This window comes from Centruroides vittatus, unplaced genomic scaffold, assembly GCF_030686945.1.
Source record: "Centruroides vittatus isolate TY-2023 unplaced genomic scaffold, ASM3068694v2 contig_879, whole genome shotgun sequence".
NCBI classification, from domain to species: domain Eukaryota; kingdom Metazoa; phylum Arthropoda; class Arachnida; order Scorpiones; family Buthidae; genus Centruroides; species Centruroides vittatus.
This window is the reverse complement of record NW_027122571.1, coordinates 2173287-2200103: the sequence shown is the minus strand read 5'-3', so window position 1 is coordinate 2200103 and position 26817 is coordinate 2173287. Positions and strand designations below refer to the sequence as shown.

Below are 26817 nucleotides of genomic sequence, written 5' to 3'. Positions count from 1 at the left end.
ATAATATTTCTTATTTTAAAATACTACAAATTAAATTGCGATCTTGTTATATTTCTTTCTATAAGTCTAATTTAAGAATTAAATTTTAAATATTATTATTTGCTGTTATCAATTCTAGTAACTATTATAATTAATATATCTTAAAAAAATAAATAAATCTGACTATTTTTACTGATTCTTTTGTATTTAGATTATCGAGAAATTCATAAGAAAATCGAAAAAGATGAAAATAGTTTGTACAAAACCTTATTATTACAGTAAGAAGGAGAATGGACAAAGAAAAATGAAATAAACATTGCTGAAGTCATTAGAATTCGTAAAACATGTTATAAATTTCTTAGTTTTGGTATACGTAGCAAAATCAAACCAACATTCACGCATGATACTGGAATGATGCTCACAAATAATTATAAGTAAATAAATTAAACACTGTACACATATTCTTATATTAACAAGAAAATTAATGTAGCTTACATACAGTTATGTTGAAAAATAAAATACATTTTAAAAGCTCTTACCCATAGCCAATAGCTCGTATCTATTTTTTTTCTTTGTTCATTGTTTCTTAAATTTTCCTGATAAAGATCCGATAGAATGTATTTTTTATCGTAATCTTTTGTAAAATCAAACAAAATAATAATTCTTTTGAGAATGAAGTTACATAGAAAAATTGAAGGAAAGTAACAATTTTTCTTTGTTCACAACTTTCATTTATATAAATTTATATGAAAGCTTTAATCTCCAACCTAAATTCTACCTTATGCTAATAAAAAAGTTTGGAATATTTTAGAAAACTGAATAAACCTGTATATAAAATTTATGTTTAATCCTTTTATTCGTGGGAAAAAATATAAATTTGATAATTATTTTTATTCGTGTGTTAATATCTGGCTTAACATTGGATCTAGTTTTCAACTCGATATCATTTTGACGGAAATCATTGGTCAAAGTGAAAATTTTTCTTCCATACAACGTTATACATTTTATGTTATACCCATAATTAAATCTATTGTCGTTAATGTTAGATTATATTAAATTTTCTTTTGAATTGTACGTTTTTTTTTTTAATACAAAAACGTTTTGTATCATATTATTTATATACTCTTGAAATATATTGTTTGCAACTGTATTAAAGTATCTTGCTTTGTCTCCGAGAATATTTTACTTAAAATAATAAATAAAATATTTATTATAATTAAATTTAAATATAAAAATTTAATTTACTATTTTTTTTTAATGCTCTTCCTTACACTTGTTAGTATCATGTGTAATACAGAAATATAAAAATAATTATTCTGAACAGCATATTTCAACTTATGATCGGAAAATATCGACAAAGTAACACTTAGGAAATTAGTTTTTCGTTTCACATTAATCATTCGATAAAATTATGTTGTAAAAATATGAAATTAACAATGTATAAATTAGGAAAAACGTACGGCATATTTTCTCAATTACACTTTGTTAATTTCATTTGATTTTACATTTTCCTGTGAAATAAAAATGAAAATGGCAGAAACGAAACAGTTAAATTAATTCATCGGATTATAATTTCATAATCGAAAGCAAAAATTTATAATTTAAATATGAAAAACACTACATTTAATTTTAATTGTATTTTAGTTTGATTAAAAATATAATTAAAATTTTAATGAATCTGTCTTTTTGTTGGCTGACAACCATTTTGTTTTATCTTCCATTTTTCTATTTTCATCACGGGGACCAACTCTAAAAGGTTGGCGCCCGTGATGCCGTTCAGCCCCAATTTTAGTTTAAGTTCAACTTTGGAGGTCAGCGTCAATTAAAATATTATTTGGAAGAGTTGAATGGGTTCCAGCCCATTAGAGTTGGGACCCATAATCTTCATCTTCACTCAAGTCTGTTAAAAAAATTTGTTTATAATATCTCTTAAATTTCAAAAGTATTTGTGCTAATGGAGGGGGAAAAAAGGAGAAAAAGTAGAAATAGTCTCATCAATTTATTAAATAAAATAAACAAGTTACAGTTTCACTCTAATTTAAAAGCAATAAAAAATACAGTAAAGATTTATTATTGTTTTCACGCTTTCACTAAAAAATTCGATTAAACGTGACAGTTTTTCTGTTATAGCTTGCAGGTTTATTTAAGTTATAGGCTAAACAGACTTATATTTACTTATTGTTTTATATTGTTTCAAAAAAAAAAAGAATTATTCCTAAGTAACTTACAGCATAATTTGCTACATAAGAAAACAAAATTTATTTTTTATTTTTTTTCAGCTATCGTTTGAAACAAAACAGAACAAATTTAAACAATTACGTGAGTCTATTGTTTGAAAACAAAATGATGCTACTTCACAGAAAATAGGAAATTCCAAATTGTTCGCGTGCAGCAATTCATGCATGCATCTCCAATTCACGTTTCTTATACAAACAAATCACTTTTGTGAAGTTTACAGCCGGAAAAACTAAAATCACGAAAACCAACATTGAGGGAGGATAGAGAAGAAAGGTAAATGCTACTGAGATTTTCTTAAAAAGTAAATCTTTTTGCACGAAAAGTCTATGACTATTTTCTTATACATTTTTTTTTTTTTTTTTTTTAAGTTGAATTTTAATGTGCTCTACAAGGAAAATTTTTATATAAATTTTTCCTAAAACAGTTTTTTATTTGTTAATTTCCTTATTATTTTTTCGCTAAAATGTTAATATTAGTTTTAAAAATAAAAATAAAAAGACCTAATTTATTTTTCCGCCTTTTAAGGAAAGTATTTGTTTAATAGTATAAAAATCGTTTAATTAAATTACGCATTACTTAAATTTCCCACTTTAAAGCTTAAACAATACACACACACATAAAAAAAAAGAGAGGAATGTAAACAATTTTTCATTTTAAGCGAAGAAATTACATTTCAAAATAGCTATTTATCTTTCTTGATCTTTCCATTTAAATAAGCTTCAGCATAGAAGATTATAAATTTTTGCAATGGTCTAAATGACTTCTTTTGATGCTGGAGAAAATGGGAAAAGTGGAGAGCTATCTGAATTTTCTAAGCGTGACATCAGCCCTCTGGTTTCTGACCGGTTTTCAGATGACATTGTTATTAAAAAAAACTGAATCATTATCGGATTGAAACCGCTTATGTCTTCTCTTAATGACAGATGGAAACAGGAAATCGTGTTAAATGGATATTAGCTTGAAGTTCTAAAGATTATTTGTCACTTAGTCCGTTTTTATTGATATAGATTAACCTTGTTGATGGTTTTAGAGGAGGAGGTTGTGTACTCAGAGATAAAATTTAGCTTTCTCTGGAATTTCAAAATTACTATTTTATAACTAGGCCTATATATAATTTAAAAACCATACGAGTTAAATGAAATTTTATATAAGGTTGATTTATGCTTGTTTGATATAATTTCTTTAAAATGAATGTTGTTAAAGTATGATGTCGTATAGTACAGATCAGGATATTTATCTAATTTTTATTCGAAAATATTTTAAAATTTAATAAATTCTTTACTTTTTCTAATCTTTAATTAACACGAAAATATAATTTAAATTGAATTTTTAAGAATTATTATTATTATTACTTGATTTTATTATCTAAAAGTTTACAGTAGCGTATACATTAAACAAGAAAAACTAGATTTACTTTTAAACTCTTCCTTGTTTAACAAAGCATTTTAATGCATTTTACTCATTGACTCATAGAACTTAATCTTTTTAATTAATTAAAATGATTGTTAGCTATTACTTTTACTTATAAAAATAACCGAAAACAAATTACTTAGGTCAAATTACTGTCTGCAAAAGTAAGTAAAACTATTTAAAGCATAATAATTACAGCATGAGTTATGATTCTATAAAAAGTTGCTAGTTGAGATTCTTCTCCTTACAAAGTGGGCTTAAGTATGATTAAACGGTAATTGTGACCAGGGCTATATGGAGCATTTAGTTTAATAAATGGGTTTGGTGAATACAGATAAGTGCTTTAAGGGGCTCCTGGAGGTACAAATGGGAAAAATCTGCAATTAAACCTTTTTCGCTAGATTTTTTCCCCTTTGGGACTTGTTCCTATCTCAAGATTCCCATCTGATAATCAAATTTAAATTTTCGGAGATAAACAAATATGAATTATTTTAAAAACTACGAAGGGTAGAACAAATATAGAAAAATATGATTACAAATAAGTATTTTCAGTGTTTTTGAAGTTCAATTTAAAATAAACGATAATCATCTGTACATTATATTTCCATTGAAGTAGGAATTTCAGTGGAAATGATTATGTTCTTTTAATAAATTACACTAATTAAACTGACTAACAAATTAAAATATCAAATTTTAAATATAAAAGTTTGTGTTTTCTTAGTTCATTTATTAGAAATTCGTTGGTGTTAATTTATCAGAATTAAGTGCAGAAATTTTATGTTTAATCTAAAACATTGCAATCAATCAATAAACAAAACTTTACTTTAAAGAAGTATTTATTTAAATAGAAGTGTAACATAGCGAAACCCTTCGCCATATTGTTTGACATATAAAATTTAAATTGTACATAAAGTGAACATAAATTATGTTTTAAGAATAGTCACCATTTCCCAAACGTGCAGAAATTGTTATTTTTTTTTCAAGATTAAGTGCATTAACAATATCAAGAGGCACATAAATCAATATAAAAAAAAGTTTGTTCTTTGGACGGCAAATTTTCAGGCACAGTATAGTTTTTTTTAAGGCCTTCAGTTTTGAGATTTAGTCACTTACTGTAACGAATTACGCCGATCGTATCTTATAGAAGTATTTTCATATCGATGATGTGTATGCAACCTTGGAATTGCTCGCAGATTTAAGTAGGTTTATAGGTCCCTAAAGTAACAATTAAGGCAATTATTGTGTTCATATAATACAAACTAGTTATGCAGATTAAGCTTAAAGGCAAGAAATTTTTCTAGAAGATGCCTTCGGCTTATTTTTAGATATTTATAAAAATAATAATAATAATAATAATAATCACAGAATAAATGCTGTTTGAGTGCATATACAGTAATTTGCGAGGCAGTTTCTATTTTAACTTTTTTTTTCGCGTTAAAAAACGATAAATTTTTATCGGGAGAAGGTAATCCAATAATGTACACTGTACAATGATAACAACGACGTCATATAGACTTCATATGACAAAGGCAATAAATAACATACAGTATTGGATACATTTATAAACCCTGAAATTCCCGAATTCGTTTATATCACAAATTCATTCAGAATTAGATTACTTGATTTTTAAAATCTTGAATCTGGAAAATTTGATCACAAATAAAATTCGAATCGTGTTATTAAAAATAAACTTTTTTTACAGTTAATTAAGATGCATTATATTTCTTCCTTGTTCATTTAAATCTTATTCGGATTATTTTAACCTATTTAAAATTTTAAAAAGTTAAATAATAGGTTTTTTTTTATTTGTTTTAAATTTTTTAAATTTAAATTCTCATTTAAAATGCGTGTATAAGCTTTAAAATATTATCATATTAATTTAAATTTCGCTTAATTGTACCATTCGTTCTCATCAAAATATTTCATTCTTATAATTTGTTCTTCAGACTTTAAGTTCTTTCGAAGAACTCATATTATTCATTCAAATAGACCTATTTTAATCTTATTTTCGTTCAAAACTATGTAGCAATTATATAAAATAATTCAACTAATCAATTCCCCATTAGCCTTTCTCAGAATTTCCATTCTCATTTCATGTTCACGGGCTTTCAATCGAAGTGCTGCTATGCTTGAACTTCTTCTATCCAAATCTGCTGGATTCCCCAACAGACTCGAAGTTTGAGAAGTGGTGGGTGCGTAACCTAAAAAACTAGCAAAGTTTTCTGCACTAGTCACAGGTGTAGGATGAGGATGAACATCAGTGAGACTCAGTTTTGGTCTACTATGGACGGATAAGTTAGTGAGGAAACTATGGAAAGGGTATCCAGGACCGAATGATGTGGGCAACACAGTAGGAAGCAATCCTGCTGAAGAATAAGGTGATAAGTCCCTTAACGTATATGGTGATCCTGATAAGTAAGTAGAGCTAGGCAGTAGTTTTCCTGCTACTGGAGGGAGGTAGGACGGTTGAAGTCGAGAACTCGCTCCATATAAGGGAGAATCATATTGCTTCCTTGGGTAAACCAATGGACCGTAGGGGCCAATTGTTGGTGCAGTAGTAGTTGACGGATTAGTTGGAGGATTGGACGGTATGCTAGGAGAAGTGCTATATGGCATATAACTTTGACCCTGACTTCCGGCTGCTTTCTCTTGTTTTCTCCATTTAGCACGTCTATTTTGAAACCAAACCTGAAACGAAATAAAAAAAAAAAAGAGAATTCTTAAACAACTAAATATGAAATAGTTAATTTGTTTTTATATACAATAACTGTATATTATATAAAAATTAATTAAATGCTGATTATATAAAAAATATAATTGTACAGCTCTTTATTAAACATTCCATCACATCTAGATAAATAGACATAGGCCTTATGATCATGATTCTCTTAAAGATTTTTTTAAAAATTTACTTCTTTATCATGGAAACATTAAAAATATGTTTATCTTAATACTTAATCTTTAACCAGTTTTATTATAATTTTCTAACGTAAATTATTTTAAAATTAATTTTATTCGGCAATTTAATTTCATTAAATCGCAATAATACTAAACGAATTGTTTTATATAATCTATGCAAATTTACTCAAATTATGAAGTAAAGATCAATTGGACAAACAACATCACTTCCTAAATGTAATACAGCAATGAATTGTTTAACCACGCCCAATTGTGCACGTTAGTTAACGCGCAAAAGTGCGAACTCCGTCACGATTTCCGTGACCTCGTAAGTTTCGGTGTACATGTTAATGTATCTCCTGCGTGACATGAAGTAATTTTTATCCTAACCTGGCCAATTATTTTCCTCACTGTATTAACTTGTCAGTTGTAAGTGTGAATTGAACAGAGAAGCAAAGTTGGCTTTGGAAGATATGGAACAGACTGTTGTTTCTTCTAATTGTTTAACTATATTTGGAAAATTTTAATTCTTATTCGTCAGTAAAACTAGTAAATGAATTTTCCTTAAATTGTTTACATAATGTTCTAAATAGTTCTGCAATTTAAGAAAACAAATTATAAGTAAGTAGAATGCAATTATAATTTTAATAAATCTACGCTTATATTTTGTAGAATATAATCTACAACGAAATATGTGCAATTTTTTAAAGTTATAAATGATAAAATTTATATAAAAACTCTAATAAAAGCTAAGCTTAAAAAATTATAATGGAAGAAAGATTTTTTTTCTAACTTTATAAATATATAAAGCATTAATAATTTACTGATTAATTTATCAAATAAATAACCAACCGTATAAAAACGAAAACTAATTCGTGCTATTTCTAATTCTGATCAGGAGCGTTTCTATATCAATTGCAATGTTAGGTAAAAAAAATATATCGACTGAGTCAATCAACATGCTGTAGCACACCTTGTGACAGCATCGACAATTAACCCTGATAGGAGCAGATGGCGGTCAAGTCAGTGAACCATGTCTACTACCCTATCGCCATTACTGCCCGAGGGATAAAATGACATCTCTTTAAGGAAAGCACAAAATTTTAATTCCTACTTATGAACTTGACCAATATCTACTGCAGTCCCATGTAGATAAAAGAATTACTTTCTTATAAACCTTGTGAGGTTTTTCCGATTTTCATGATATCTTATGACCAATGAGCAATTCGTTTGCAGTCTCACGTGGTTGCAATTGGCAGGTGACATTGTTAGATTACTTTATCTTTCAGACGATGAAGTCACGTTTGACATTTGACAGGTAAGACTTGTGATGTCACGAAAACATTTAAAAAAATACCTGTTGCCGATTTTATGCAAAAAAAAATATATATATTAATGAGATGAAAAAACTAGTGCGATTTGTCTTTCTATGAGGTGTAGTTTCATCCCTACACTCTGCATTAGCAGACAATGAAAGTAAAGAAGTTGTCAGCAGCCTGCGAGGCGATTAATTTCAACTGAGTCTGGCACGCAATAAGAATCGTATTATCTGGCCAGTAATTAGTGTGGATAGAAAAAAATGAAAAAATACTTATACAATAATTACTTTTTGTTTGCCCCCGGCTAGGATGTACAAGTTGAGTGATTTTATAGTCAGTTAAAATACTTGATGTTTGTATCCTCGCAAATATTTTTAACTTGTCGAATATCTGTACGCTCAAAATTCTAATTCCTTTGTAAAAATGAAATAATGACTGAAATTCTATATAGGCTATAGGCCTAAGTTTTATTTAGTCATTTTTCTTCACCACTATTAAAAATTATTGTGAAGTTTTAAGAATTTTAGTGTTAGAACAAAGTTTTAAATTCTGTTATATGGCTTATTCTGGTGGGGAACTAGCTTTTGACACTAATTATATAAAAACATAAATATTAAAAAACAAAGTCTAATGTAATTTAAAACAAACGTTCAAAAATATTTTGGTGTTTCTTCGATAAATTGATAAAAGGGAAAAATTAATTTAATATTCTAAATTTAAAAAAATAATACACATATGAAATAAAAAATAAAAAGAAATTTGTTTTAAGAAATAATAAAACTATAACTGTAATTACAAAAAAAAACAATAAATTTAAATATTTAACATCTGCTTAATTTCTTATACTTTAAATGAGGCTATTTATAATGTAAGATAGTTTTTTTCTTTTTTTTATTAAATGTAAGAATGCAATAGATTATGTATCGAGAGGAAGCAATAAAGATCGAAAAGATAATGGACGAGTCGCATCTGATATTTACCTCAATATAACATGATAATCGCATGACCGGATATCACGTGTTAAATTCGCACGTGTGTACACCGGAAATGAATATTTTCGGCTTGTATCAGGTAGTACCATTCTATACTATTGTGGTACTACCATTCGTGTTTAGAGATAATATAGGTTTGTTTATCGCTAGTTGTTTCAAAATATAACAAATTGTTCAATTATGTGAGAAATGTTCCGAGTTCACGTTTAAGCTTTCGTTATCTAAATTTCGGATCAATTACATGTTATCGTCATTTTTCTCTCTTTAAATTTTAGCTAAATGTGACCTGATTGTTGTGTAATAATCTTTATAAAAAATGAGAATTTTATAATTTATGAAACGTAACTGTGAATAACTATTTATAAAAATAAATACATTATAACATTTAAAAACAACTTTAAAAATGTACTATTTTAGATTAACTAATATTTACGAAGGCAATTACACAAGGTAATTACAAGCCTGTATGATAAACAATAAAAACTAATATAAATTAGCTGTTAAAAAAATTTAGAAATTCAGTAAACTAATATTATTTAAGAAAATCTATTGAAAGTATGTAATAGAAGATTATTAGGACTTATTATAGGCTTATTATTTTTAGCTTACTCAATGTATGTACTATTAAAACTGAATAGATCATGCCAATATTTTTTCTACTTTTAACTAGAAAAACATTCCTGAAAATTGCAATTTATCATTAAGTCTACCGTAATAATATTGATTTAATGTTGGCTTATTAAATAATTCCCGAGAACATTAATTATATATAGAAATGAAAAGATTTTTTAGTGATAGATATTTAATTGGAGGAAGTTAAAAAAGAATAATTTTTGATTTCATCAAAATTTCTGAGTCTCCATCTCTGCTTCAACTGTCATTCAGGAGAGATTAATTACACTTATCCTCTAATCTAATCAAATTAACTTGTTGTGAAATGATAATTTTTCTTCCAGTAAACTACTCGATGACACATCATCCGATATATAAAGATATTAGTTTCTTATTTAAAGTAGCATGCAAAATAGTAATTATCTTCTACAATTTAATTTATTAAGCATTATAATTACGAATTAATGATTTCAACCAATTAAAATTCTTTATTAAGGGCGTTTTTTTAGTAGAAATATCTACAGAGTAATTAAGAATCTCGCATATACAATTTAAATTTTCTTCTCCGTTCTTTCTTCTGTATATTATGTGATTATAATAAATTATAAATAATTTGAAATATTATGAATATTGCCCCCTGATGTCCATTATCCACTTAAATTGCTATTGCCTCCTTATTTTGTATGGTTCATTTTAATGTTCTTTAGCAATAATCTCATGCTAACAAAGAATATTGGACATCGTTTTAAATAAAAAGATATGAAAAGTGAACGCATAAATAGATACATTTTCAGGAAAAACGTGTTGCATATGCAATTCCGGATACTATTTCACTTTTTCAGTAATAGAATTTTATTTAAAAATTTATATTTCGTGATATTTTTGAATAGTTACTTCAGGATGACCTTAACTTTTATCTCTAGTGAATACACTACAAAAATGTATTCTGCTGCACAGTATATCATTTATTCAATCTATCAAAGCCTTCAATTGCATAGGAATAAAATGTGATTTTGATTGAAGTTATGATAACAAAATCACGAATCTTGAAACATTGAAAATTCTTCCTGTTGCAATCAAAAAATTCATTAAAAATCATTTTTGAAGGACATTTGGAATTTACCGGATTTACTCCTGTGAATTTCCTTTCATAAATCAAAGTGTTATCGGATATCGAACTCTTTGCCATTGTGAAAAGACACGGATGGTTCTTTTCAATCCTGAATTTCTCTGAACTGATTATCATCAATTTGGACGTGACTGCATCCAATCATAACTAAAACTATTGTTTGTAGGCTTAAATGTTGAGTAATTCTAATAATTTTATTGTCACACTCTTATCGGTAGAGATTTATCATACTTTAATTGAATCTCTGTCACTTTGATTGTTCACTTCCACCACAACTTCAACATATTACGATAATTCAATGACGAAGTTTTATAATCTAATTAATTTATAAAAATTACAATGTAAATGATGATGGCAATTTATAAAACTAATTTATTATCGTTGCATTAACGTTCCAATAAAAAAATAATTTATTGAACTTTATGAATATTAGCCTATGATAATCATTAATTCATTGCTAGAATACAAACTTCACAATTTTATTTTTTCTAACACAGAATTATAATAGATTAAATTAACCAATAGCCTACATTTTTCTAATAATATTGATCCCTATTTGAGCTAAATCATTTATCATATAATTTATTTCATTCATTGGCAAGAAAATTCGTGTTGAGTTGATACGAACTATTCTATTTGAATTTCGAAGCAACATACATTATAACGTTTCTTATTCAAAAAAATCTTATATATAAAAGACGTATATTAAGATATACAGCTTAGTAATGAATTTATTTATAAAGCTATATTACAATTCAAGTGAATAAATTTAATTTCATTATAAATTCCGAACTTTAAACATCTTAGAAACATTATTCGGATAGCACTGAACTACCTAATGTGTACTCTACACTATTTTCAAATCGCATAAAGTGAAGAACATAAGTCATTTTCTTTGAAATGAAATAATCGATATGAAATATAATAAAACCAACCTATCACTTTAAGCAAACGTTGTGGCATTAATTTTTACCTTGAAGGCTTTCATATTCTTACGGGCGATAGCGCTGAAATCAGTTTCATCCATTACGGATATGTCCTAACCGTAGTGTAATCAGACAGCATGGATGAGGAATGGAGAAACGAAATCCGTGTCGAATTACCAATGAGAAAATCAAGAACACCTGCAAGTGCAATGAAGGACCCGGAATCCTTCCTATAATAAGAAAGAGATTTATCGCGTAAAGATTTGCGTCAAGAGATTCTGACCTAATAAATTTCAAGTTTTTCAAACCAAATCTATTTATATAATATTGAAACTTCTTTTATGTTATTCTGACAAAATGCAAAGATTTTTACTGTTTCAAAATCCATTATTAATTCATATTTAATTTTAAAACATTTCGAAATTTAAGTTATGTGTAAACATACTGAAATTGGCAAGCTTATATATTTCGTATTTGATAGTCAATATATGATTATAATTTGAATTATTGTATACGTAACTAACTATTAATCATCTTCTAAAAAGTATTTTTATAATATAAGTTTATTTTAGATCCTTCATTTGCTAAATAACCTTTATTTGTATTGAGTCGAGGAATGTTATATAATTATTAATGTACTATACAGTACAGTACTTCTCATATTGTATCCACTTTACGTGATTACGCTCTTGAGGCATTGGTTTTATGTCTTTATTACATTATGAATTATTTATAATATACTTTTTTTTTTGCTCTTGTTTGATACTACTCTTGTATGATAATGCATTTCAAAGTAAAGATCATTTAAAAATTTTTTAATTACATTCTCTGAAGCTATTATTTGTTCTCTGCGTTGAAGGTATTTCAGTTTTGAGAATTTAAACTTAAAGGCAAAATTGTGAATTTAACTTACAAGTATTCAATTTTTTGATAAATATAACCAAACTCTATATTTAAGCTTAACATTCAACGTTTTCTTTAGTTTCTATCGTTCTATATTATGAATTTTTCGCTATAAAAAACTATTGTATATTATAAAATAACATTAAATCAAACTCATTAAACTATATTTTATTTGTTCTATTAATTATCATTAATGTTAAGTATTCATTCAGGAGAATCCGGAAATGATTTAACAGAATGAAGAAGAATAACTTTAATTGGTTGGTTGATCTCAAGGACTTAGAGAATACCTGTTAGAAGCCGTTGTTTGAAAAGGAGCGAAGAGTCAATGTACTGTGAAGAGGAAAATAAAAATAATAGAATTCCAATAAACGAAACATTAAGAATTTAAATTTTCATTTTCCCCGTTTAAATTTAAGAATTCGATTTCTCGCATAAACAGAGTGTGTAAAAAATAAAAACTCACCTGAACTCTTGCTTCTGTAAGATCCACCCTCATTGCTAGTTCCTCTCTAAAAATAAAAATAACACATTAAATTAACTGTATAATAACTTTATTTTAGATTATTTAGATACTTCTTTTATTTTCCGATAAATTTCATATTGTTAGTAAAAAGTAGAGCAACTAATCTACCTAATTATCACCGAATAATTTTCTATGATAATATTTATAAATCAAAAATAATTTGCTTGAAATTATTATTATAACTGAAAAATATTAACAATTTTTATTGTTATATAATAACAACTTGTAAATTTTATTTCAATTCAGGTAATTTTTTGTAAACAAAAATATTTTTAAATAGGTATTTAAGAGTTTTTATGTAGTGTTACAATTCACTCAACTACCTGATTAACATTTAATTATTAATTATTTATTTATTAAAAAGCGTTATATTAAAAATATGGACGCTTATTTTGACATCGTATTAACTTTTGGGCAAATTGCATGAAAAAATGACAAAACACGAAAAGGCAAACAGAATCACACAACATTAAAATACGCAGAGTGATGATTAGAATAGAAGTAAAAATTGAAGTAAATACTTTTCAGATGTGATTGATACAAACGTCGTATAATAAATCAGCAATAAAATATTAATTAGAACTATTAATACATTAGAGTAACAGAGAAAAATAACAATTCTCAGCATGAAATGATCAAGTCTGTAATGCCTAACGATAACAGAATATTTATAATTCTCCGAAAATTATAGCGTTTATGTAGATCGACAAATTTAAATACATTTGGACATAAATAAATTTAAAGAGCTTTAAGGACATAAAACAAGTTGAATAGGATTAAAGCAATTTAAAGTTTCGACAATTTGTCGTATAAAATTTATAACAGACTAAAAGAAACACAGAACTATGAATCCTCCAAAACAACTATAAAGTTATAAAATATCTTAATTATTGTAAAGTTGAAAGAAAATTTAGAGGTTTTGTTTAGGCCTGTAGGCCTATTTAGTAATTTTTTAATTCATAAATATAAATAAACTTAAGTTTTTCTTTTAACTTTACGATAATTATTCAGTTTATATACAAAGATAAAATTATCATAAAAACTTAATAATTTATTATTACCGGTAATTTATGTAGGTGTTAATAAACTAAAGAATATGAAATACATTTAAATGTATGCATAAATTCAAGCGCTTTATACTCGCTAAATATAAAATTTTACTAAAATAAAAAGCATATTTTATGAAATTGTTAAATAATTTCCAGATTCCTTTTCACCATTCATAAAAACAAAGCCTTCAATTAACAATTTTCAAATAATAAAGACATCAGCAGAAAGTTATTAAACGAAATATCTCTTCATGCTTAATAATTTAAGAGTCCTCCTAATACGTCACGCACATCTCATTTGGTTGCCTAGCAATGCCCATGATTACATTACGGTCACATTTAAATAGGGAGTAATTTTGCAGAAGTCTTTCCTGATTGCCAAGTTATCTGTAATTTTGGAGATTGCTAGACGAATCATGGAGCTATCTATATTATTTTAACATTGCATTATTCAGTACGAATGTAGAAAGTGTTGTTTCTAGTTTTTTTTCATGTATATTGGTTTAAGTTCATTTTTTATGTTAAAATAGATTATATTTAACAATTTTTATAGTTAAAAACTTCTTCGTGAAAATAAATTTAAATAGAAAGAATTTAATTTTATAAATCTATTGCTACGCACAGTACAGTGTAGTACGTCTACTTAGAAGTTTTCGACTATATAAACAAATTAAAAAATGAATTACTTTAAATTGTCATAATTCTTTAATAGATCCTTATATAATTAGCTTACTTTACTAGCTAATAAATGCAATTTTCTCAAACAAAATATATCATTATGTTAAGAGGAAAAATGTATCGAGATCCAAAACGTTAAGATAATTAATGTAAAACTCTTCTCGGTTTACTTAATGCAGAATTAGAAAAAAATGCACGAAAGTTAATTTATTTAGAAAGAAATAACACCATTTATTATAATTACAGATAAGAACGGGTCTACAAGTTAAATTTACATGATTAAATAGGCGAAGAAAGAAGAAGAAGGGGAAAAAAGAAGCATTTTGAATTTCAATTTTGGAGACCTTCTCCCCGAAGTGTGCAGACTAGTCCGACAAGTCAACCAGTTAAAATTCCTGAGCAGCGCACCCACTTATGACTAAGTATTGCAATAACATACACTAAATATACTACCTCCAGCGTAATAATGTACAATTTACATTCTCGGCCCGTTGCCAGCAATAACCATTTGTTCCGGACCGCCAACCAATTCCTGCTTTTCAGTAACGTCTACGGCAAATAAACGCACGTCCTTTTATTTATTGGCTCTAAATGATTCTTCTGACTCTCAGTCATCTCGTTGGCTACAAATTGCCGCATTTTCTTAATAGGTGCCATTTGGCCTATTAGGATACATCTTTTTATAAAATGGTTTCTCGTTGAATTTTACGCCGAGCATCTGTAAGTGACTCACTAATTCTACTATTTCATGCATGACTAATATTTAATTGAATAAATTAGGGCTACTTTCACCTTATAAACCGTACACAAAGCTGAAACTAAACATTTTTGTATCTACGCACGTTGACATTCGCTGTGTGTTCGAGAACACATTGAACAAATTGTTGAAACCTTCAGAAATTCATGTTTATATGTTTAATTTGTCAAATTCTTCTATTAAAAATAGGATACAACTTTCAATATAAATGTCCGTAACATTCTTAGAATTAGTTTCGCGTAATAAAATTTTCTATAGGAACACGAAACGTCATGCAATTTAGTTATTTTATGAGGACCTATCAACTTAGTTATCGCTTTAATAAGTAAACAATGAGAAATTGTTAACAGTATTTATTTTCTATTTTATAGAGTGAAAAATGATAGAATGGAACATAACACTTTCGTTGTTACTGGAAATAAAATATTAAAATGGCTTTTTAAATTTTACATCGCTAATCTCTTTAAATGAGAAAAAAATGCAAGCGGGAGTAACTAAAAATTATTCCACCTCATCCCTGATTTAATGTCTAGAATAATGACCTATGGCATGACCTCTTTTAGGGGTCAGCTGTTATTACTTTTGCGTGCTTCATCTGATTTAGGTACTGAGAGGCCACATTTACATTTTATAACAAGGTCTAACTTTTGTAAAAGCATTAACAGAAAATTTTAAATTAAAACGGTATTTTTGATAAAGAATGGACCTTCTATATAAAGGTATTTTAATAAAGCAGTAAAGTGTATGGGTACTTCCGAAGTATTCTTTCCACGCTCAAGGGCTTCAGCAAATGATGAACGACGACTGTATAATTGAACTTCTACACAAAGCTTCTTTTTAATTAAGGTGTTGATATCATTAACACCGGGATGTTATTGGTCGTGTCCGGAGATATAAATGTATTCCCCAGACGAAAAGGACCCAACGTTAATTAAATAGCAGGGGATGCATTAATAGAATGGAATGAATAGGAACACCCCGCCCGTTAGTTGGTTATACGTCCGACAGGCGGCGCCATGCTTTTATGAAACAATACAGAATAATTAAATCACAAATGATATTAAAATTAAGAAACCGCCTTCATTTACTGCATTTTAATGTCTTAAGAAAAACAATTATTTCTTAAATTTTGAATATTCCTAAAATATTTCTCTTTAAATTTTATATGAGCCAAAAAAAATATTATTTTGTATTATCCTAGATATATAACATTGAATTAAAAAAACTTTTTAATTATCTACAATGGCACTTGTTTTCACTTTAAATTCAATTTTTAAAATGTGTAGATAATCTCTAATGAAAATTCGTTCTAGAGAAACGATTAAATGCCGAAGGTGTTAGTGTTCATGTTGAAAGCAAGAAGAAATCTGATGAAAAAAGTCTTCATGCATCAACAAATTTAATAGCAGACAGGCAACCAAGACTATTGTTTCAGTGGATTGTAATGACTCTTCTACACTCAAAACAACTTGAGGAATTCAGTAGAAATAAAACGTTTACTGTATTGTGCTAACTTTATGCACTGATGTTATAAGAAGCTCGACCAGAAAAGAATTTAAAGCTCGTTTTTCTCCAGTCCAAAAAAATAATAATAATGAATAAATAATAATCATAATTGATTATCAGTTAATGGATATCTTTTCAAAGCTATAACTTATGATTATAAAGAAACAGTCGAGATAAGATTGTCCAAATTTATCTGTCACTCCTCAAACACCTGCAACGTTTTACGGATCAAATGCTCTTATGCGTGTGTTGGTTAATCTTACTTAATTAAAGCTAATTAAGAACGGAAGTGAAGATTATAGCTATTGCTGATTGACATGCAATCTCCAATCCTTTTCATTTTGTAATTTTAATCAAGTCTCTTTTTTATATAATAAAGTTGTACGCAAACATTTCAGAAAAGATGACGTTTTAGCATTAATGCCGGGAGCCTATCAAAGTCTTCATTTATCATAAAATTAATCAAATAGAAAAAATATCCTTCCTAATTATTATTAATCAATTTTATAATAAGATTTAGAAAAATTTACTGAGTAATCCTCTTGGGACGTGAGGTAGGATAGAAGTGGAAAAAGGAGACCTCCCATCGACTTGCCTCAAACAGTCGCCGTCAGTGCAGACCCTATCATTAACGAGTCCGCCGCTTCTCAAGACTGATTCTCAAAATTATTAACGGCGTGTTACTTTAAACAGCCTTTGCTTACACAGCCTGTTAGGACAGACTGGGTGGTTTGCAAAGGACACGCGACATATACTTAAATAATGCATTGTTAGGTGTTTTTTCTCTTTATTCAATAGAATTTCCTTTCAAAAGAATGCAATGGTAAACAGTTGCTAATTACAAACTGATTTTCTTGTTAACTTAACAAGAATAACCGCTAGTTTCTCTTTTATTTACCTTTTTTTTTCTTCTTTATTCATGTTCAAGCGCCGTAATCCATAGGCTAATTGGATTACGTTTCGGTTCTAATAAAATAGTAGATTGTAGGAAAAAAAATTAGCGTGAATTTAGATGATTACAGTGGTAAAATATGCAAAAGCTTTTCTTAATAAAACTTCGATGTATTTGCGCCAATTTCCTTAATGAAATCGAATAATCTTTAATATATTTTATTTGGATTGACTTTCATATGTTTATTGCCATTAAGAAAATAATAAAAGTAACTTAGTTTTTTTAAGGAATAACATTTTATGTGTTCCTTTTTAATGATTATTTGATCTGCAGGAGATAGCTTTAAAATGTCTACGAGGTAACATTTCAGTTACTTAAACTGTAATCTGCAATAAAGTTAAAAAGATTAAGCGGATTTAGAGAGAAGTTCTGCACCTGCAAACATTTCTGAATCGGGATCCTGACTTAATTATAAAAGAGCCTGTTTATGGAACAGGCTGTAAGTGTATCTAATTATTCAATGAAAAATGAAACGAATTAAAAGACAAAAGTCAGAGTATCTAGAGCAAATGATACAATGTTTTTTTGAGCTTCGCTTTGCAGTTTCGTGCAAAGGTTATGAAGCGCAAATAATTTCTGACAGAAAACAGCTCACTAATAAGTCATCAAGGCTGACGGCGAAACGAAATTACATCACGAAAGCTAAATCAATGGCTTATTTTTAATAGTTGCGTGCTATCTCCATTGAGCATGTCGGTGAATAGAGTAAACATGGTGGTCCTTCTCGCTCGCGTTAACATTTAATTAAAAATTGCCGCCTTTATTATTAACACGATATGCCTTCTCAACGTCAGTTTCAAATAGTTAAAGAAAATTGGCACGTAATTATTAAGAGTCAAAATATTACCGTGGGCTTCGTCTATAACTGGATAGTCTGCTAAAATTTTGAATATATCAAGTGCTAATATATGCTATATTTTTCATTATATATTATATATAATAATATATTTTAAAAATAAATAAAAAAAATTGATGCATTTTTAAAGAGCACTTTCGTTGCAAGTCTAGATTTGTAATTATTAAATTAAATGAAAAAATAATTATGTTTCAAGTTTTAAACATTGTAATACAGCTCATATTTAACTGATTTTAATTTTTTTACAAATTAAAACATATATTTGTAATGTAATTATTGCAGTATTTTTCAGGAAAATAAAATTTATCAAGCTTTCTTTAAAATCTATTTTATTATTAATTATGTAAAAATAATTTAAGAACCGTAGGAAAATAATTTATGAATAATCGAAGATAATATAAAGTAATGATTTCTGCGGTCATTGATGCTTCGGGTGAAAAACTCACGTCGTCTAAAAATAAATCTGTAACTATTACAGTATATCCATAATAAAACGCTTCAAAATAACTCACAATAACTTTCGTTTTTCCTGGTAAATTTGATTTTGTTGTGCATTACTAAATATATAGAAAAACCATTATTTGAATCTGTTTTCTTTACTGATTGGAAAGGTTTATTTATAGATTCGCACGTATGTATTAATTTTGTCTTGTCTAAAAAGATTTTAAAAGTAATTATTTAAAAGTTATAATGAAATTAACAATTCTAATAAATACTTATAAAAATCGAATTTGCTATAAGAAAGTGCTTTAACTATAAATCAAGATATCTTGTTGAAGATCGAGAGGCCTTTTAAGACATTAGAGCCGCTTAACTAAGCTCGTAAAAGTATATTAATTACCTAATAAGTATTCATTACGCCTTCTTTTAAGGCTTGGGCGATTTTAAATACATTTTATAGTCTTTTTTAAATTTGTTTTTTTAAATTTGGATAGGAACGTTTCATTCTCATAACTCTCCAAATTGAAGCAAAACGTAGCTAAGATAACTTTCCTTAATTGATTTAAGAATAGATTAATAGGACTATAAATTACAAGAGGTTTGCTTATTATACACACAGATATATTATAGAGCTCATAAACATAAAAATGGGTGATTAACCTTTTTATAGGCTTGTTATTACCTATAGATTTATAATGAAGGCTGCGATAAGGTTAAGCAAAGCTATTTAAAATGTGTAATGGCCTAATCGGACCTTGATTATATTATCTCATGTTTTTGGTCATATTATCGCCAACTGATACTTTAATAAAATTTTATTATCATCTTAAAGTTGAATTTTGGGACGAAGAATTAATTAATTAAAGGCTACAAAGACTTTTATATGAGCATCTTATTGCAGATAAATAGCCTAATTCAACCAATGTTATATTTTTATTACCAATTCTTTTTACCAATAAAATTATAAAAAATCCTCTTAAAACTATAATTTTTGATAACTTTATAAGCGGATTAGATATTTTACTACCTTTATAAACCTATACGCTATTATTAAATTATTAAATTAAGCTCTTATATTCTGATGTAAATTATCTTATTAATAATAAGCAAATAGAAAAAAAAATCGTTAAAAAATGTATCTTGATTTAATTTTTAATCTGAAATTTCTATATTTAAAGCTTTAAATAAAATACTTTAATTTTGTGAATGATTAATCATTTACATAATCCATATTCTGTATCAGCATAATTAGTAAAAGTACGATCTAATTTTGTTAACTTTAATTAATATGATGCCTGTATAATTTACGTATAGAAATAACATAAAATTGATTGATAATGGAAACAAGATCAGTAATTAAAACTTTATTAAATAATTATAAAAAAATAGATAATAAACATTCAACATGGTCATTAATCAAGAGTTAAATCTCTTTATTAGTGGAACAAAATTAATTCCAATAATGCATACATAAATAATCAGTTATAATGTTATTTTGAATAAAACAATTTTCCTAAATTATTCTCTTAAATAAAATATTCGTAAACACGCTACTTTGAAGCGGAAAATAAAAATTATTAGGGATGAGTAGTACAAGTCAATTTAATTAAATTCTATCGACCTTTCAGCTTTTAATCTAAATAGAAATTAGCCAAAAATGCTTACGATCAAAGTAATCTAATGGACATGCTAATCTATAACTTATTAAAGTTGTATTTTAGATAGAAAATTGCTACGTGCCATTCTGTACCCAGTAAGAACGCTATAATATCACGAAACATGTAAAATTGAAATAAATAAAAGATATAAAGTTTCTAAATTTGATTGAATAATCGATTTTTGGAGAGTTATTCATTATTCTATTGAATATTTCAATCCTTGTTAATTACAACCGTGTTCAGTTCTACTTGTAAACGTTTATTGAACATTAGAAGCTTTTGATTAAATGAATTTAACCATAGAAAAAGCGCCATATATGTTATTTATTCTGTAGTTCTTTTCAAAATAAACAAAATTATTCGATGAGGTTTTAGTTTTTAGTTAAACTAATTACTGTTAATTTATATTAAATTATAAAAAATACAAACTTTTCATCGTTTCTCCAACATATTAATCATCGAAAGATCGCGTTTATAATAGTGATATCTTGCGTAAAAATTAATTATAATTTTAATACAAAATTTAACTATTTAACTCTATATAATACTAATTTTTTAAAATTTTATTATTAAATATAATTATATTGAATTAAAACGCATTCTTCCTAGAGGTAAGAAACGATTTATTATCGAAACAAGAAATATTCCTTAGGTAATTTAATGAAATTGTAATTTTACATCTTTAAATCTTTTACAGATCTATATAAGAGTTAAACAGTTTGATTTAATAGCCATTTTGATCCGAAAGAACAGAACAAACAACAATTTTTTTTAAAACAAATGCGAGAACGAAGGTCAGAAAGGTCGTCATAGCTTACAACATGATACATAAGTCATAACATAAACTATCGACAAGTGACAACTAATTGTAATGATCTGATCCACTGTAGTCTTTGCTCCAGCAAAATTTTGTCGGAATTTTTGTCATGATGAACTGCCTCTTTGCACGCCTGCCGCAGGGTTGCGCCCACACATTATGCATGCTTCTGGTGGTCAGAAATGAGCTTCTCCTGCCATCATGGGACATGACTTGTAGGGGTCAAGCGAGTAACAGCAACGTATATCTTATTTAAGAAGTAGATTCTTTTGCCCTCTAGTACACTAGTTGGTTGTAATAAAGGACCAAATGGTCGTCATGGGAGAATCGTGTCCATAAATAACTAAAACTAAATTTGTAAATTTATCTAACTTCTTCTTTCTGTAGAATATTTAAGTACGAGCGTGCAGATTAATTATATTAAGTCGCCAGATTTATTTCGTAAAAAAAAGAGCTCAAAGAAGCGTGAACTGTTCTGCATCGTGTGCAATTTATTGAATAATTGCTGCTTGGATCTATTATAATTCTGAGTTTATGAAAGAGTAATGAAAAATATGCCCAAAGACTTACTTGGATGATTGGAGTAACAAGAGTTGAAGCGCAAGATGTAATAACATAACTCAATTTCTATTATAGAAAAAGGAAAGAAAATAATTGATAAAATATGAAATTTGGTGTCTTTCGAACGTTCAGATATCTTGAAAAAAATAACAAAAAACGTATAATATTTAACTAACATTTTAAATTATTGAAATTTTTCATTGGTTGTATTAACTTTTACTCGATATCACTCAAACTATAAGTCCACTTTTCCCTTAAGAATATCCAAATGTTACAACGATGTTTAAATGGATGAAACATCAGAAATTGTAGTAATTTTTCGAATTTTAAGCCGAAAGAATATTTTATTCAAATTTAAAATTTAAAGAATAAAACTAATTTTTACTTGAAATAACTAGTTAAGCTTAGTAAAAACTGAATTTAAAGTTTGTACTTTTATAACTCTGTTGTATTTTGTCGTATTCAAAGTCAAATTAAAGAAACAAATTGCTGAATATTTAAAATTTTTCAATGAAATTTATGATTAGAGAATATAAATAAAATTTTATTTATAATTATGTTAGTATTTAAAATGAATCTAGTCAAAAAATTAAATATATTTAAATTAGGAAGATATTGATGGAAGAATAAATCTGAGACATTTTATAGATCTAATTTTGAAATGTTATATATTAAAGTAAGATAGTAAGATATAAGAGCTTTACTAAACAAACATTTTTATATTAAGTAGAATGCAAACGAGAAGAGAGAAAGAGACGAAAGAATCTTGTTTTCATTTTAACCATTACTTTTATATTGCCAATTTTGTGAGTAAATAAATGACTTTTGTGATAAATATCTGACATTAGAGGACGAAATCGTAGCTGATGATCGATTTGGCCATTAAATTAAGATATATTTTTATTAGACTTAAAGAGTTTTAGTTTGACAATAAAAGTTAGTAAGTTATAGCGTAGCAAAAAAAGTAAAATAAATGAGGAAAATAAAATCGACATTCTTAAATAAGCAATTAAATTCTGAAAAATTTCTTGTAAAATTGGTATTAATCTCTACTTAAAATCCAATATAATTACATGAAGAGATCATCTATAAATCAATTGGATTTTTGTAGTAAACGAGAAATATAATCTTAAAGTTTAAACAGTTAACTAAAAAACTTTTAAATTAAATTAATTACATAAGCATTTTAACATGAAGTTTTTAAAAGTTATTTACCTAAAATTTACGTTAGAATATTTTATTTTATTTATTTTATCATAAATTACGGTTATGTTAAGTGCGTGATAGCATATTTTAATGATTAAAAACAATCTTTAAAGGCCTAATAATTTTATAAACCTGTTTGTTAGATAACTTATTATTTAAAGTATTATAAAATTTAATGTGTTCTGAGATTTATATAATAAACATAACGTAATAAAGTAATAAAATTTACCAGTTGAAAAAGAAAATTTAATAGATTATTCCAATGCCGTACTAATAGCAATTAACGTTTTAAAGCGAAATAATTGTACAAATTTGAAACTTTTGTTTAATATTTACAATTTTAGGTTAATCAAAAGCGAATTAGTCTTTGTTTCTAAGGACTATTAGTTTTTCATTAACTTCTTTTTGTAATCTAAATTAAATACTAAAATATACATAATAGACTAATAATTATCGTCAAGAAATAAATCAAAAGAAAAATTTATTAGAGCTGAGCATAATATTCGAACTTTAAAAGAAAAAGACTTTTAAAAAAGTTTTGAATTACAAAAGGTATTTATAAATTCATTTATACGACATGTAAATAGTTTTATCAAATTTATTGTGGAACCAATCAAATTTATTTGATTAAACTTTCGTTCAGGTAATGAACTAACTAACATATGGTTTCCTGGACGTAAGCAATTTCACTGCTTAACAAGCGAAGCATATGGTGTCGACGTAGCAGAATCGACAGTAAATGCAATAAATATTTCTTCTCTAAGAATAATAGCAGCGGAAATCTCTGTCGAGATACTAAATTTCCAATCAAATCAAAGTTATATATTAATGCTCATATAAGTTGGATCAATGCTCTTTATTGCTCGCTTGTGACGGGCACATTTTCAAGATAATCTCGTGATTGGTTCTTCACCCAGCAAATCATCCCAAACTTTTCGTTTTTAATGAAGCGTAACATTTATTCCCCTCCTTTTGCGTGAGAACTTTTTCGAGTCGTTTTAGGCCTTGTCTAGTTACATGATTAATTCATTGGTCCGTGCAGATATTTTAAATATAGCTTCGTTTTAAATTTTTTAGTTATGAAATTTAATGTAAATATCGTTTAAGAATTGACTTATTAAGCTGTAATTTTTTAATAATAGAACAATAATATTTTAATAATTGTATAGTAAATGGTATTAACTAACGCATAATCAAGTTTATTTCTTTAAATTATTTAAAATGACATAATTTTATACGCTTTACTTATTTCTGTGTGTGTAATTTATTGTAATATAATTTATATCTACTCGGTCGGCATAAATTTTATAAAGATTTTATCTGTAAATCTTGCGGTAAACTTAATCACCGAATTTATGAAATTATAATTTCGTTAAAAACCACAGTTTTTTTTACAAATTATCATTCTTTCCTTAAGCTACTTATTAGTTTTAATTTTTGTAATCGAGTTCAATGGTTCTCAACCAGTTACCGTGGCACACTAGAGTACCTAGACGGGCTTACGTCACAAAATTTCAAAATTAATCTAATTGTACAGTACAATACTTTGTTTATCTGCTTGTTAATATTATTTATATATTTTTATATAAAAGATGCAAATAACCAACGTCGTATTTTGTTTATATAGGCATATAGGCTATAAGGACCATTTAGTTCGATGCACCCGTGTTATTAGAAATTTGAAATAGCGAAAGTATATCATAACTACAAAACGTTGGAAATTGTTGAGCTTAATTTACAATATTTATATAATTTAAAACATTATTTCTTTTTCTAATTCGTTTATTTAAATATAAGTTATATTCCCATCTAATTTTTCCACTTTGAAGCTGTTTCGCTCGCTTATCCTTATTATAGATAGGCTTATTAGTCCTGTTTAATATATTTCATTGTCTTTGCTATTTTTAAAGAATATTAAACTAATTTAGCAATTTTCATTTCCAGTTAATAAATTATGTATTATTGGTAATGTTAACCTTAAAAATTCAATTAAATAATTAAATAACTTAAATTTCTACAATGTATTACTATGTACTGTATTAATAAATAACTTAAATCCGAGCACTTCGATGTTTTAAGTGTTCAAATTTCTATATTCAAAACATCAAAGTACTCGGATTACAAATTTAAGTTATTTAATTACATTATTTCCGATTCAGGAAATTAATTTTTATAATTTCAGTTTTTCATCGTATGTCATAGAAGGTCTAAGTAATTTACATTATCTTATTTATGCATAAAATATAAGGAAGTTCTTGTTAAAAACTACTTTTAAGTGTAGGCCTGCTTATTTATAAATCATTTATTGTTAGTTATTTGTCTATTTTTATTCTAAATGAGTTTTAATTACAAATACATTTATGTTTGTTCGATAATCTTGTGTTATAAATTTTGAAATCGTGATTTTATTTACAGATTTCAACGAAGATTTAAAAAAATATAAGTTAAGCAAAATTTCTCTTTGCATACATATCCGCTATATAGACAGGCTATTTTATTAATGAAACTTAGCCAAGTGGAATATTACTAATTTATCAATGGAGCCGAAGGTCAAATGACAACGTTTCATGCGATATTCATAAAGCGAAACAAATCCTCTTCATAAAATATGGCCTAGGCGATTTTAATATTTGAACTTTAGGACAAAGAAATGATTAGTCAATAATAATAATAGGTTTAACTTGATTTATACTTCCTCAATGTAACTTTAGTAATAACTTTATCGGATTTTTAAATGAATTGTAATCAATTTTTATCTCGTCAATGGATTAGATATAATATGCTCATAACAAAGAGCTTAACTGTGACTAGTTAATGAAGATAATCCAATTTAATTCCTTCCGCTTATAATTTTATTTATCTTGATTAAATAAATAATTATAAATAGATTATATAAAAAGTTAACAGGTTCACTAATCAAAAACTTATTTTAATTAATCTTTTGCTTTCTAACTTAGGTAATACTACGTTGATTTTCGGGGCAATTCTTTACTGAACATAATTTACATATTTCTTTGAAATGGGGGTTGAAGTATAACTTTTCGGAGCAAAAGTTCTTCATCAATTGCAACTGTTGAGAGACTTTTTCTCCGAAATGCATCTTGAGAAAAAAGAAAAAGTGCCTCAACCCCTTTTAAAACAAATTTGTAAATTGTGCTTAATAAAAAATTGCTCTGGAAGTCAACGTAATATTTCCAAACTCGGAATGCAAAAGATTAATAACTATAATAATAAAATATGTTGAATCGTTAGGGGATAAATTAATTTAGTTAATTATTTGTAAAGATTCCTGAGTAAAAAATGTCAAATTTAAGCTTTTATAGTAATGTTTATTCGATTTAAAATGTTTATCAATCAATAATTTACTAAATAGTCATATATTTTTAATGTTGAATTGATACTTT

General features: G+C 26.8%; 1 protein-coding gene and 1 long non-coding RNA gene across 4 annotated transcripts in view; one reads left to right on the top strand and one right to left on the bottom strand.

Annotated features, from left to right (window-relative positions):
* The first annotated feature begins 2264 nt into the window (after positions 1–2264).
* Positions 2265–12792, top strand: LOC136983254 (uncharacterized). Its single transcript, XR_010882004.1, has 2 exons — positions 2265–2490; positions 12619–12792. It is a non-coding gene; the product is annotated as an uncharacterized lncRNA (long non-coding RNA).
* Positions 4446–26817, bottom strand: part of LOC136983252 (retinal homeobox protein Rx1-like) — a 41592-nt gene continuing 19220 nt past the window's right edge. For all 3 annotated transcript variants that reach the window (XM_067279954.1, XM_067279953.1, XM_067279955.1), the window contains exons 3-4: positions 12873–12918; positions 4446–6315 (exon numbers count right to left, since the gene is read on the bottom strand). In XM_067279954.1, the coding sequence (XP_067136055.1) occupies positions 5671–6315; positions 12873–12918 (691 nt within the window). In that variant the 3' untranslated portion in view covers positions 4446–5670. The remainder of the gene's footprint in view (positions 6316–12872; positions 12919–26817) is intronic.